The following is a 14,981-nucleotide window of genomic DNA, read 5'->3' as shown; positions in this document are numbered from 1 at the left end:
AAAAAACTCATACACTTTTTTTTACTAATTTTTTTTGAATACATTTTGGGTACTTTCTTACTGTATTGGCTTTTATACAGTATATTTTTTTAATTGTACTTTCCCCTGCATTGCTTGTACTTGTAACTCAGTATGTATACAGTGTGGTATAAGTACTTCTAATTAAATAAAGGCTCTGAAGTCACAGGTGTAACACTTGTTTACCTGCAGTGTACAGTATAGTAGAGCATGGATGGGGCCCTGCAGCTAAGCCCCGCCTCTTCTCCTCTCATTGGACAACCCATCATGACGTAACCCAACATCTCGCACATAAGTTGTACAAATATTTTGATAAAAATAAACTGCATTTTTTAAAACTTCTTTCATTGTTGTGTGTGTGGTTTTGGAGTGAAAATACTTTTTATCTAAATTATTTGTTAATACATTTTTTTCTCTATGGTTATATCTTTATTTAATCTTTATTTCATGTAAATATTGCTTTATTTTAATGGTATAATACTTAGATAACTTTTACTAAATTATTTTTTAATACATTTTTTTAACTGCACTTGGTACTTTTATTAATGAATTATATGTTTCTACGACTATATCTATATTTCATCTTTATGTCATGTAAATATTACTATATTTTAATATTATTATAATAGTTACAGTAGTACAGTAGTGCATGGAGGAGGCGGGGTTAACACTACACCTAAGCCCCGCCTTCTCTCCTCTCCTCTCCTCTCTCATTGGACAACGCCTCATTACGTCACCCCGTATCTCTCCGCTACTGGCCAATGAGCACAAAGCCCTTTCTGTACCCTCTCTCTACTGTATTCGTGCCTTTGTGCACCATACGACGCGACCCTGATGGCCTCCTAACATTTACACCTTTAATACACACACACACACACTCTTCTGTCCGGAGAAACGATGGGTTTCGCGGGTCTCGCCGTGGAGGTGCTCAGCGGTGCTTCCTGCCGAGCCAGGCCGAGGTTAGGCACCCTGTTTTCGGCCCCGATTATCACAACAGTGCCGCTGAGGTTCCGATCCACGTCCTCCATGCAGGGTTACTCGGAGATGGCGAGGGAAAGATCCAAGACCGTCACCTCGTTCTACAACCAGTCCGCCATTGACGTGTCCGCGGAGAAGGTAACCATTAAGACTTTAAGGGTATTTAGTATTACAAACTGTGACAACGACGAGGGGAGTTCAAAGCTAACTGTAGCTTTATTGCAGCCGTTAGCTACGACTCAGCTGCGTTCACTGACACTGGAAAAGTCAAGTAAATGGGATGCTTCCTTCTAACGTTACTCGGATAAGATGTTCAGATCAGAATCAGAAAAACAGGTTTATTACCAGGTAGGTTGACACGTAAGAAGAATTTGACTTCGTGTCATGGTGCATACATAAAAGTAAAACACAAATTAAAAACACAGATAGAGAACTATTTTAAGAAAACTATAATAACATTACAAAAATAATTAAAAAAAAGCCTGTATAATGTCATTAATATCACTCACTATACTCACACGATGTTACAAAGTGTATCTAGTTGTATCCACTCATACTATCACTGTTAAGATGTTCGATTATAATCTAATGTTTAATAACGTAAAGCGGCACGTTAGCCCTGACCGCTATTTGACCTATGTTCCACTGAGCACTTGAACGCAGCGTCTCAGACTTTAAAGAACATTGTGTCTAGCTGCTGAAATAACACCGCCTTCATAACAGAACATGCCACAGTGATTTATGGAGAGTGGATGGTGTACATCTGTCTGTACCCTTTATATATACAGTCTATGGTCTGTACTGACTGTCTGATGTCAAGTCGACCCATCACTTTGTGTCTATTAAAGGGAACATGCTGTCAAACAGGGGTGGGTCTTTTGACATAATCATATCTGCACACTAACAACTTCCAGCCTCTTTGTGTGCTGTCAAAAGTATTTTCCACCCTCTTTTATTGTCAGTTGTTCCTTTATTCTGGCAATAACACCGATGTCTACATTACACTAGTCATACATTTAGCAGATGTCTTGAGCAAAACACAAGTATTTCTTCACAGTTTTAAAAAGGAAGTCATTTACATCTGTTTTTGTTATTCAAACACTGAAATGAAACCCTTTAAAGCTGCAGACAGTCAACACAATCTGTTGCAGACTGAGTGAGAAGAACACATGTGTTTTAAATGCACCAGTAAAATACAAATGTTAACCTGTATGTAGCATTTTGTGCCTTTAAACCAATGCACTTTAAATGGTGCTTGAACTTAGTGAACCTGCAGGATTGCTGCTCCTCTGTTTGTTATCTTCATGGTTGATAGCACTTACTGTAAGTGACTTGTTGTGAAGTAATAAAGGTGTAGTTGCTCAGATTAATATGTACGTGCACAAAGCTTCTGATCTCCAATTCCACAAGACTGGACTCAGTGTTTGTCTTGTAACTTGAGGCGGTCACACGACTATTAAATAAAGAGGCGGGGGAAGTACTCGGAAAGAGCAGAAAAGTAAAAGTTCTGATTCTGCAGAAAACTGTCCTCCATAAGTGAGAGAGGCATTGTGTTTTGAATGCAACATCTTCATCTGTTTTTAAGCACTTTGAGCACCAGGAAAAGCGCTATATAAAGAGCATGTATTATTATTATTATTATTATCTGAAAACTACATCTAAGTAAATGGAAATACTTTAATAAAGTACCACAAAATTGCACTAAAGTACCTCACTTGGTTTAAAGGTGGGGTAGAATGGAGAAACCAGCTCGAGTGCGCTAGAATTTGAAAGTACACAGCCGAAAAAAATCTGCCCCTTCCTTCAGACTTCCTCACAGAGCCCCTCCTCCAACACACACAAACGCACACATGACCAATGAGGGCACGAGATAAGTTTGTGCACAGATGGAAGGCTGACAGGCAGGTAGGCATCCAGTTATTTTAGCCGGGCCGGCTAAAATGATTGGTCGTGCTTTTTACAGCGCCACGGCTTCCACAGATGAATTTTTTTATGTATTTATTGTCAAAGCATTTCATATATTCATTGCTATCGGGATGTTAAGAGCATTCCATGGAATATAACAAAAAGTGTTTCTGAAGTGAATTACATACCCTACCTTTAATGTACTGACTTAGGGATATACTTTAAAAAGTCAGGTTGTTTTGACCTTGCTGTGTATTTCTCTCTGTACATGGTGCAGTTGTACTTCCAGTTCTGCCCTGAAGCCTTTGAGCAAAGCCTTGTTTTCCTGTGTCTACGATAAACAGATCTGTTTGTGAGAGCCAGGTTCAGACGCCTCAGATCTGACTCACAGAGCCTGTCTGCTGCTGCCGCTCACTAACATGTGTTTATATCTCCTGAAAGATAGTGTCTCTGCCGGGCGTTACCGGGGTCTCAGCACCCGTTAATATCAAACCAATGCTGAGCTCTCATTAATAAAAGCTGTTATCTGTTATTAGCTGCAGAAAAACTATGATAAAGACCATTTTTAAACCTAGTTGTTGTGCAAAATGGTCAGTTTTCAGCCTATATACAATAAGATTTCCTGCTTTCTTTGTTAACATGTTTTTGTTTTGGACTGACAACAACAACATTTTAAGATAGGTAGATACTTTATTGATCCCAATTTGGGAAAGGTTTTCGTCACACAAGCAGAAGTGTGTTCAGACTTTATACAGGGTGTCCGCGGGGTCTTAAAAAGTATTAAAAGTTGATAAATCAATTTAGCGAAAATTAAGGCTATTAAAACGTATTAAACGGCATTTTCCAAGGTATTACATTTTGTAGCTTGTTTTCAATAAGTATATAAATTGTCCAAAGAGGTTGTATTCTACAGTGTGCCTGAATGTAATCATTGCGTAGGTGTGTAGTGTGATTCTGTGTAGTTTATTTATGGCATCCCATTGGATTTGACGTCATCTGAACAGGACATCGCACGCTCACTGCTTGATAGCGCGCGAAGGTCCGTTTACGCTGGTTGTTAAACAACATCGTTATGGGGAAATGCAAGTTTGCGTCCAAATGGTTGGAAAATAAGGAGGAAGGACAATCAATACTGTATATAGTAAATGTGAGGTAAAGTGTGTCGCCAATGTAACCGGTTAAAACTCCAAGTGGCGATGAGGTCTTAAAATGTATGGAAAGGGTCTTAAAAAAGGTCTTAAAAGGTGTTACATTTGACTTCAGGATTCCTGCATATACCCTGTTATAATACAATACTTTAAATACTTTAAAAAGTGGAAAAGAGAATTAACAATAAGAAATAAAATGAAAAATATATCAAATATAAACAATATAAAATATTCTGGATAATTAGAATAAAAAGTCAAAAATATTACAGGAAAAGACATGTTGGATTTTGAGACCCTAGGACCGACATTTATCACAGTTTTCTAACGTTTTATAGACCTAACAATTAATCACAGATATTCATATTTAAAACAATCATGATCTTTTTCACATTTTGCATTTCTGCAGAATTTACACGAGTAAATTACCCATAATTCATTGCTTTGTTTACATACAATACACAGGATTGCCTGAGGCGAAGAAACACAAAGGGTCATACTGGGAGCGCTGGTTTGCCTAAATGTAGACAGTAACACTACATTAAGGATTAAAGAGGGGACATAAACATCAGAGGAGCTAGTATCGGCTTTATTACACTCCTGATTTAGTCATTTTGGTTAATTAAATTGATAATTGGCCTCAAATACACAGGTTTCTACAAAAATACATAAACCTGCTACAGGTATATTCCTGGATTCCAGCTTCAGTAACAGCTGTGTCTTTTATATAATTTGTATTATATTATATTCCTCGTAACGCAAAGGCTATGTGAGGGGATTTGTTGAATACAAAGCCATTAACTCCTGGTAATAAACTGACCCGGAGTGTGGATCGTATGAATGAAACCACATGCATGCAAAGTGTATATAAAGCTCTATGTTAAAGTATTTTCTGGTCCCATAATGTAATATAACGTACAGTTCTGACTCTGGATCTGTTTGTAATCCTTGTGTTTATTTCCTCTCCAGGCCTCGATTCGGCTGACTCTCGCCACCCTGCTGTATTCTGGGAAATCTCCTGATGGACACCACGTTCTGGTAAATATCTCAGACAACCGTACTATTATTTAATATATAATTTTGTATAAATGTTAACACTGTCTGCTACTTCACAATTCGTACAAGCTGAATTATTATTATTTTTAACTATAGATGTGTATTTATTAGATTTTTTAAAGATGTATTAAATATGTTTTTTGTTATTTGATATATTAATAATTATCATAATATATTATAATATATTTTTACATTATTTATAATTATTTTATTCTATTTTATTTTGCTTTTTATCTGAACTATTCCTTTGTTTTGGCAATCTAAATATAGCGGTTGTGGGTCGGATAAAGGGAAATTTATTGATCTCTGTGACTCACTTGCTTCTCGTGTGTGTGTGTGTGTGTGTGTGTGTGTGTGTGTGTGTGTGTGTGTGTGTGTGTGTGTGTGTGTGTGTGTGTGTGTGTGTGTGTGTGTGTGTGTGTGTGTGTGTGTGTGTGTGTGTGTGTGTGGTGTGTGTGTGTGTGTGTGTGTGTGTGTGTGTGTGTGTGTGTGTGTGTGTGTGTGTGTGTGTGTGTGTGTGTGTGTGTGTGTGTGTGTGTGTGGTGTGTGTGTGTGTGTGTGTGTGTGTGTGTGTGTGTGTGTGTGTGTGTGTGTGTGTGTGTGTGTGTGTGTGTGTGTGTGTGTGTGTGTGTGTGTGTGTGTGTGTGTGTGGTGTGTGTGTGTGTGTGTGTGTGTGTGTGTGTGTGTGTGTGTGTGTGTGTGTGTGTGTGTGTGTGTGTGTGTGTGTGTGTGTGTGTGTGTGTGTGTGTGTGTGTGTGGTGTGTGTGTGTGTGTGTGTGTGTGTGTGTGTGTGTGTGTGTGTGTGTGTGTGATCTCAGAGCAGTGCCAAGTATCTTCATAAGGAGCTTCCTGTAAGAATCGCCCATCGCATAAAGGGCTTCCGCAGTCTGCCCTTCATCATCGGCTGCAACCCCACCATCCTGCAAGTGGTAGGATCACACACTCACACACACACACACACACACACACACACACACACACACTGCACGGCTCCAGTTACCAGATCGGTGTTTGTTTACAGCCTTTTTTAAACCTACACCCTGAAATTTGCGACAGTTTTCCTGATGTTACACACTGATATCTTCAATATGCGTTAATGGATTTTTACCATTCAGACTGCATTTGAAATGTCAATTTCTCATCATAGTTTTGCAATTTTAACTGTGAAAATAGTCCTTACCAATCTTACACAATGGGAGTTCATATCAGGAGTAGGGTTGGGTATCGTTTGGATTTTAACGATTCCGGTTCTGCTTTTCGATTCCGGTTATTTTCGGTTCTCGATTCCGGTTATTTTCGGTTCTCGATTCCGGTTCTTTGAGAGGGTAAAAATAAGTCCCATGCCAATTTCACTGGGAGAAAAATATATTTATGAAAACATTAAGTCATATCTGTATTCCTATTTACAAATCACTTCATACTGTTTCATTTTGTTGCGGTTATTGAATACAATTATATTAAAATAATCTCTGCATTGTTTAGTTAGTTCTAAGTGGTGCAGTTTGAGAATGTACAATTAGCCCAGTCTCCTCTGATGTTACAGTGCAACCTGCCTGTGAGACAGAGTCCAACCACACAGTCTGTGTGTCCAACACATGTCCTGCAATACACATGCTGCAGCTGCCCAGCTGCTCACTGTTTGTAAAAGTAAATAAATAGTATTTTCATTACAATAATGTATTTTCTATATACCCTGCTTCATAAACAATACTGACATCCCTGTGCTCCTCCGAGTCTGTCTCACAGTCCGGGGATGTGAGGACAGCGCGAGGACACAGACAGGGAGGCTGATTTACTTCATAAAGGAAATGGCGGTCAATATTAAAAAACATAGGAACTAAAACGCTTAATAACCTTCGTAATGAAGGTTATTAAGCGTTTTAGTTCGTAATGTGCGTTTTAGTTCGTAATGTGTTAGAGAAAGAACATAAGAAAGGTTGACAAAGATGAGGCTGTTAAACGGGCAGCGGAGCCGCTGTGTGTAGAAAGAGAGAGAGAGACAGAGAGAGACAGAGAGAGACAGAGAGAGACAGACGCTGAGCTGCACCGTGCAGCGCTCAGCTGATCCGGAGCAGAGAGAGAGAGAGCTGCGGTCCTCCTGTCCTCACAACTCTTATAAATCCGGGTACCGGACAATTGTTATTTGTTCTTACTCTGAACCGAGTTTTGCTTCCCAAACCTGCCACTGTGCTCGCTACACGCCCCGCCCCCGTGTAACAGTACAGAAAGCGGCGAGATGCATTCCCTTAGGAATCGATAAGCAGAACCGAAACTAACATTTCTAAACAATACCCATGGAATCTAAATTTTGGAAACGGTTCCGAACCGGAACCGGATTTCGGTACCCAACCCTAATCAGGAGTGACACAAACGGAAAAAGGGGCTGTTTTTGTTCCTTTATTGCAACCTTTGGAACAAATGCTGCAGATATAAGAAGTAAAAAGACTCCTTTACATTCACTTCTTTTATATAAAGTCACCTAGAATACGTGCAAGAGTCCTTTAGGTTAACTAGCTGTCAATAAGCCAGTGTTGGAGCTGTACGAGAAGCCATGCCATGCAGTGAACTCTATAATAAGAAAGTGACAACTGCACTTTCACATAGTGAGCAGAGAGCTAGTCAGCACAGCTCCAACACAGGAGCTAATTATACTTAGCCTGAATTCATCTTGGGTCATAATGGAAAGTATAGAGAGGTGCAGGAATGAGTCCTTAACCCTGACATGAGTCAGCATTTAACCACTTCCTGTTCCCTCTTCAATGGTTTCTGAATGTGTTTTTGGTTGTTAGCCTGAAATAAGGTCTGTGGTTAACACAAGCTGAAGAGATTTTTGTTCTACGACATAAAATATGTCAGTAAATACCAGTATATAGTTCCTTTATAGCCCAACATTAGCCTCCTTTAGCTTAGCGGTGGTGACGTGAAGTCATGTGACCGTGCTGTAGTTCCTTTATAGCCCAACATTAGCCTCCTTTAGCTTAGCGGTGGTGACGTGAAGTCATGTGACCGTGCTGTAGTTCCTTTATAGCCCAACATTAGCCACCTTTAGCTTAGCGGTGGTGACGTGAAGTCATGTGACCGTGCTGTAGTTCCTTTATAGCCCAACATTAGCCTCCTTTAGCTTAGCGGTGGTGACGTGAAGTCATGTGACCGTGCTGTAGTTCCTTTATAGCCCAACATTAGCTTTTTACTTCAGAAATCGTAAAGTGTTAATATGTGGAGATTATCCTGCTGAACAAAACGTGTAAATATCATAAATGTTGGGATTATTTTCTGCAATAATCCAAAATCACATGGAGGAATCCCATTGGATCAGGGAGATGCTGCCTTCAGTGACCAACACAGAAATACATGAATTCCCGAACCACTCTATACAAATGGAACCCAGTATTAGCCAGTCATGCAGGGACTGAACTGTTGGTAGAAGTTTTGTAAACCAGCATTAATCACCTCTCAGTGTTCAGACTCGTTCCTCTCTCTCTCTACATGTTTGACTTGCTGCCAGTGTTCCCGCTCTGCTTTAATCATTCAGAGTGTGGTTTGGCAGCAGCATGACTTTATGTCTGCAGGTCACTGTGACCCGTAGATAAACAAAACATTAATTGCCACAGAGAAGGAGCATGAGTCAGATTTAAGATTAGCGGTGAAGTGCATTCTGGGTTGGTGCCAGAGATGTTCCTGTGAATCCATTTCCATCCCAACCTGATACTAAAGTCACGATTTGATATTATCCTGATACTTAAGTAACAGCCAGAAGTATTGGATACCTAAGTAACAATTATTGGGATTGTAAACATTTTGCAATACGCCGAGTGTTACGATTACATACATCGTGATGTTTATGAAGCCTTTTTTTTACTTTGTATTTGCTATATATAATAATATCTAACAAACAATTGATACTTGCCGTCTGTGTATGGATAACATATTGAAAGCCATCAAGATACTTATTCCTCCAGCCCCTTACTGGCTCTGGAGTTAGAAATAAACTAAAAGCACTTCAACATTTCACACCTCGATGTCTGAATGCTGTACTTAGTGTCGACTTCTTCAGACTCGTTCCTCTCTCACTGTGAACATGTTTGAAGTGGTGCCAGTGTTCCTGCTCTGCTTGAATCATTCAGAGTGTGGTTTGGCAGCAGCGTGACTTTTTGTCTGCAGGTCGCTGTGACCTGACACAATACAGAAAAACAAAGCGTTGATATTAAGCAGAAGGAACATGAGTCAGATGTCAGAGCAGAGGGGAAGTGAGTTCTCTGTTTGTGCCAGAGATGTTCCTGTGAATCCCCTTTCCCTCAGTACGACGTTCAGCTGAATCCCCTTTCCCTCAGTACGACGTTCAGCTGAATCCCCTTTCCCTCAGTACGACGTTCAGATGAATCCCCTTTCCCTCAGTACGACGTTCAGCTGAATCCCCTTTCCCTCAGTACGACGTTCAGCTGAATCCCCTTTCCCTCAGTACGACGTTCAGCTGAATCCCCTTTCCCTCAGTACGACGTTCAGCTGAATCCCCTTTCCCTCAGTACGACGTTCAGCTGAATCCCCTTTCCCTCAGTACGACGTTCAGCTGAATCCCCTTTCCCTCAGTACGACGTTCAGATGAATCCCCTTTCCCTCAGTACGGCGTTCAGCTGAATCCCTGAAACACACCTCCACAGTTCGTCCTCCACACTAAAAATAAACCCAAAGGATGATGGATGTGGAGTTTTCTTTTTGCTACCTAGGAAAATTCCTGTAACGTGAAGCAAAAATACTTTTCTTAAAAAGAAGGTCGCTGCTCTCTGACACGTTTTCCTGGAAACACGCATTGCTGTGGAGATTTTGAAATGCCTTTTTGGACAAACAAAATTCCTTTAAACCCCCTCACACACACACACACACACACACGCACACACACACTCACACTCACACTCACACTCACACTCTCTCTCTCTCTCTCACACACACACACACAGATGTCTCGTTAAACTATGTCGATGTTTTTTCGAACGGATAAACAATCTGTGTGTAATATATAAAACCTTCCACTGATGCAAAACCATTTTTTGTAAGTAAATATACACAAAACCCCAGAGCAACCAGACACTTCCTGCTGGTATTCACAGATTTGATTTATCTGTGTTTGTATATTTGCAGATCCATTTATACATGCAAAATATATTGTTGGGAGTATAAAATGTGTTTTTGTATTTGCAGTTTCTTTTTGTCAAGTTTTTTTGGGGTTTCCATTTTTTTAATATGCATATTTGCATGTCTGTTTACATTTGCTCATTTATTTTTACTTTTGGAATATTTTCCTATATTAACGGATTTGCTTTTTAAATATTTTTTGAATATATATTTTATATTTGCACATTTGTTGTATATTTGCCTCTGTATAAAACCCAGAAAACAAACTCATAAATCATGTGCAGCGTAACAACAGAAAAGGGACCTTGCAGATAGAAAGGCAGAAGTAAAAAAGAGTAGACCAACATATTAAATAAAAAGGAATGTTAACTAAATAAAAGAAGCAATGAGAAGGCGCTAAATCAAATGTCAGCGTACAAATTCATTTTTCATTTAATTGTTTATTTGAACCGGTACAGTGCACATTAATGAACATTTTAAACAAAATATTGTTTTTAAATGTAAATGAGCTTTGAGCTAGTTTCCATCCGTAGTCCCGTCACATACAACATTTATGAACATAACATTTATATACATGGCAAACAGAAATACATGATATGCAGAAAGAGCATGAGCAGCATACAAGCCACAAGGCAGTATTTACATCAAGCCTTCAGCAGGGTTTATAACTAATTGTGGTTACAGTTAATGAGTGTGTGTTGCTCAACCCTCTGATCACACACACTTCAGATCCTCCTCTCCTCACTGGAACATTACTTCCCGCTCCTCTCTCTCAGATGAACTCTCACCCAGATTCCCTGCAGCTCCTCTCCGTTACGTAACTCCCAGAAACCCTTTGTGTGCATCAAGCTGAGGGCGGGCGGGGGGGGGGGGGCTCTGAGGGGGGAATGAAACGAACAGCAGATTTGATCAGCAAGAGATTATTAAGTTTGATAAAGTTTAAGAAGTACTGGGATCTTGAAGTAGAAGTACCTCGGTGTATAAGTACTGTGTTACAGGCTGAAAAGGTACAAGGAGTTTGCTGTGGGTTGTAATGGTGCATGCATAAACACTGTAAGAGGAATTCAATAGTCAAAAAAGAGCAAATAACTTTAAAAAAATCCATATTATTTAAAAAATATTGTAATATAATAAAGAAATGTTTACAAGAAATATAAATATACTTAAAGGTAGGGTAGGTAAGTTTGAGAAACCGGCTCGGAGTTAACATCCCGATAGCAATGAATATCTTAAGTGCTTTGACAAAAGATCCATAAAAAAAAGTCATCTGTGGAAGCCGTAGTACTGTAAAAAGCACGACCAATCATTTTAGCCGGACCGGGCTAAAATAACTGGATGTCCTACCTGCCTGTCAGCCTTCCATCTGTGCACAAACTTATCTCGTGCCCTCATTGGTCATGTGCGCGTTCGTGTGTGTTGGAGGAGGGGCTCTGTAAGGAAGTGGCAGATTTTCTCCGGTTGTGTATTTTCAAATTCTAGCGCACTCGAGCCGGTTTCTCAAACTTACCTACCCCACCTTTAATAGTAAGAACAATTACAAAAGAAAAGAAAGTAGCGCAATTTTAAAGTTAACAAATAAAGAAAAATACTAAATCAATTATTAAAATAATGGTTTTAAAAAGATACTAGATAGAAAAAATATATTAAAATACTAAATAAGTATTAGTATTAAGAAGTAAAATGACTCTGTGCTACAGACTGATTATGACTGGATTATAATTATTGGTGCATTCATGTGTTCATCGTTTTAATCTCTTCTGCTCTTTTCTTACAGCATGAACTTTACATCAGAGCGTACCACATGCTCATTGACTTTCCCACGGTGAGTGACACACACACACACACACACACACACACACACACAGGGTCAAAAGTTCAGTTCCTCACCTCTTGCGGTCTCACAACACGTCACGTGTTCACTTCCTGTTTTGAAGTGAACGCGTGTTGTGGGGTCTTTGATCTTCTCCTCATGACTCCCTTTAGTTTTCAGCTTTAAACGTATAATGATCACAGAGGGGGGTCTTGTCCTTCAGACTGCTGAACACAAACTCAATACACACACACATATAGGGGCTCAGACTCAGATAAAAAGACATATCCATAATCCTAATGAAATACATGAGGACATATAAGTGACGAGAGGAAACCCTGACCAAAATGATTAAAAATTTAAATATTTAAAAGGACATTTAAAGAAGACATATTCTGTGTCTCTACTGTGACATGTTTCCATGCTTTAATGTTCAAAAGTGGTGTTAAATCTCTGCTGATTTCAGAGGGTGGAGGAGCTGAGTGTTCAGGATCAGGTTTCAGTCAGCATACTCTGCTGTTATGTCACACTGGACTTTAACACCATCTACAATTCAATTCATCCTGTTGCTTTTACTTTCCCCAGTCTGTCACTTTAACTAGCATCAGTGGATTTTAACACTTTCAGCAGGATTGAAGATATGAGAGATTATACTTTTTGATCCAAAAACATGAAATACGTTTTAAAAGTTGATAAAAGGTTTTTATACTGAAGCTTTTTCAAACGTTTTATGTGGACTCTGACATGTCCTCTCTCACTGCTGCTCTTACAGAAGTCTCCCTCATGGATTAATGAAGGTCTTATCTAAGTGTTAAAGGTCACCTATCATGCTATCTTTAGGCAATAGCATAGGTCTCAGATATATAAAAATATATAAAAAACATGTCTATGAAGTGTTTTGCTCAAAATACCAAACAGATCACCCATTATAGCCATGCCTCATATCCCTCTATTTCACTTCCTGTTTCAAAAGTGCTGATTTGGGGTATAAAGCTTTAAAAAAAAAAAGGAGGGGGCTGAGCTCATGCGGGACCCGGCAGCTACTGTCTAAACTAAATACTGCCGTGATGAAACGCCATATCATGGATTATCAAGGATTATTTCTGAAACAGTATGGAGCTCAAAGGCTTTCTCTCTTGCCGGTTATACCACAAGGTGAGTTCCTTTTTATGTCCTGCTTCTTCACACACATGCTCTCCAGTACAGGTTAGCTCTGAGTGTTAGCGATGCTAATGTAAACACCGACCATATTACGTCCAAAACAGTCGGGCATTGTTTCTGATAGCAACTTTCTGATAGCAACGTTTCTGATAGGGCCGTGGGTCCACATTTCAGATATTACGTCATATCGGACGCAAATCTGGATCAGCTCCGTTGTAGCCCCGTTTTTAGAGATTTGGGTACGGAGGAAAAGACAGAGGGTTTTATTTTCTGACGCTGCGTGAGTTCCCTGACACACCGGGGACACATCTTTATGTAGAAAAGACATCAAAAAGTGACTTTTGCATGATAGGTCCCCTTTAAAGTTTATCCTGTGTTTCAGATCGGGGACCAGGAGGTGGAGGCTCGGTTCTGTAAGCTGGTGCAGGCGCTGCTGGACGACCACAAAGACGTGGTGACCATGCTGGCTGAGGGCTTCAGGGAGTGCCGGCGCCACGTCCAGGTAACACACATTTACTTTTTTTATATATATATATTTTTAGTTTGTATACATTTTTTTATGTGTATATATATATATATATATATATATATATATATATATATATATATATATATATATATATATATATATATATATATATATATATATATATATATATATATATTCAAACATTTTTCTCATTGCATATTTTTACTTCACTTCCCTATTTTATGTTTATTTAGAATATTTTTTTTTTCTCCTTTTAAATGTAACATGTAGTGGAGTAAATCAATATTTAGCTTTTAAAAATGTAGTGGAAATCTATATTTTATATATTTAAAAAATGTTTGTTTATTTAAATATTTGTATATATTATTTAAAAAGAAAATCTAATTTTTAGCACATTTTTATTGTATTTATTCACAGCCACAAACACCCAATTTCCCCCAAATATAATACAATAACAAAGTATTCTGATAAACAAGTATTAAATGGAAATACATAAGTAAATATCAAGTAGTTTAAAATCATACTAGAGTATAAAATTACTAAAACAAACACTCATTAACAGCCAAGAGAATAAAGAAAAAGGGTAAAAAATCCACTTTAAATGTCAGTAAAACGTTCTCAAACCCCGTTCTCAAACCCCGTTCTCAAACCCCTGTTCTCAAACCCCGTTCTCAAACCCCTGTTCTCAAACCCCTGTTCTCAAACCCCGTTCTCAAACCCCGTTCTCAAACCCCCGTTCTCTTTCCTATAAACCCTCCTGATCTGGTGTTTGTTATTCCTCCAGAGGTGTTGATGTTGTTGTTTGTTTTCCTCAGGATGAGATGATCCTGCGTAACTTCCTGGACACGACGCTCTGCTCCCGGCTGGGGATCCGCATGCTGGCCACGCACCACCTCGCTCTGCACGAAGAAAACGTACGTATAAAACCATCTCTCACATTTATTTCCTCCGTTTGTGGTTACAGAATTAGTCCTGTTTGTTCTACGTTCCCCCCCGAGGTTCCTGCAGGTCTCCACACAAAACATAATTTAAAAAATCAAGGATATGACTGAGCTTTTTATAAGAAAACATCTAGAAATGCACTCAGCTTTTAATTCAAATACATATATATACATGAGCCCTGTTGAAGATGCAGACTTCCTGCTTGTCTCTCAACTCAAGCCCTACTGAACACATGCAAACATTCCCAATTTGGGATCAATAAAGTACTTCTTATATTATCTTATCGTCTTCAACAGCGCTCATATTTTAAATATTCTTCTGTTTTCTCAGACTGATTTCGTGGGGA

The 14,981-nt window shown here is 39.0% G+C and overlaps 1 protein-coding gene across 1 annotated transcript in view; it reads left to right on the top strand.

Moving 5' to 3' along the window:
* The first annotated feature begins 805 nt into the window (after positions 1-805).
* The window catches only part of bckdk (branched chain ketoacid dehydrogenase kinase), a 19,872-nt gene continuing 5,696 nt past the window's right edge, over positions 806-14,981 (top strand). The window contains exons 1-7 of the mRNA XM_034139981.1: positions 806-1,134; positions 5,016-5,084; positions 5,921-6,031; positions 12,007-12,054; positions 13,586-13,705; positions 14,509-14,607; positions 14,966-14,981. The exon at positions 14,966-14,981 is cut by the window's right edge and continues 58 nt beyond it. Of these exons, the coding sequence (XP_033995872.1) occupies positions 916-1,134; positions 5,016-5,084; positions 5,921-6,031; positions 12,007-12,054; positions 13,586-13,705; positions 14,509-14,607; positions 14,966-14,981 (682 nt within the window). The 5' untranslated portion in view covers positions 806-915. The remainder of the gene's footprint in view (positions 1,135-5,015; positions 5,085-5,920; positions 6,032-12,006; positions 12,055-13,585; positions 13,706-14,508; positions 14,608-14,965) is intronic.

This window comes from Trematomus bernacchii, unplaced genomic scaffold, assembly GCF_902827165.1.
Source record: "Trematomus bernacchii unplaced genomic scaffold, fTreBer1.1, whole genome shotgun sequence".
Lineage (NCBI taxonomy): Eukaryota > Metazoa > Chordata > Actinopteri > Perciformes > Nototheniidae > Trematomus > Trematomus bernacchii.
Note: the sequence above shows the minus strand (reverse complement) of the source record. Positions and strands in the feature narration are given on the sequence as shown.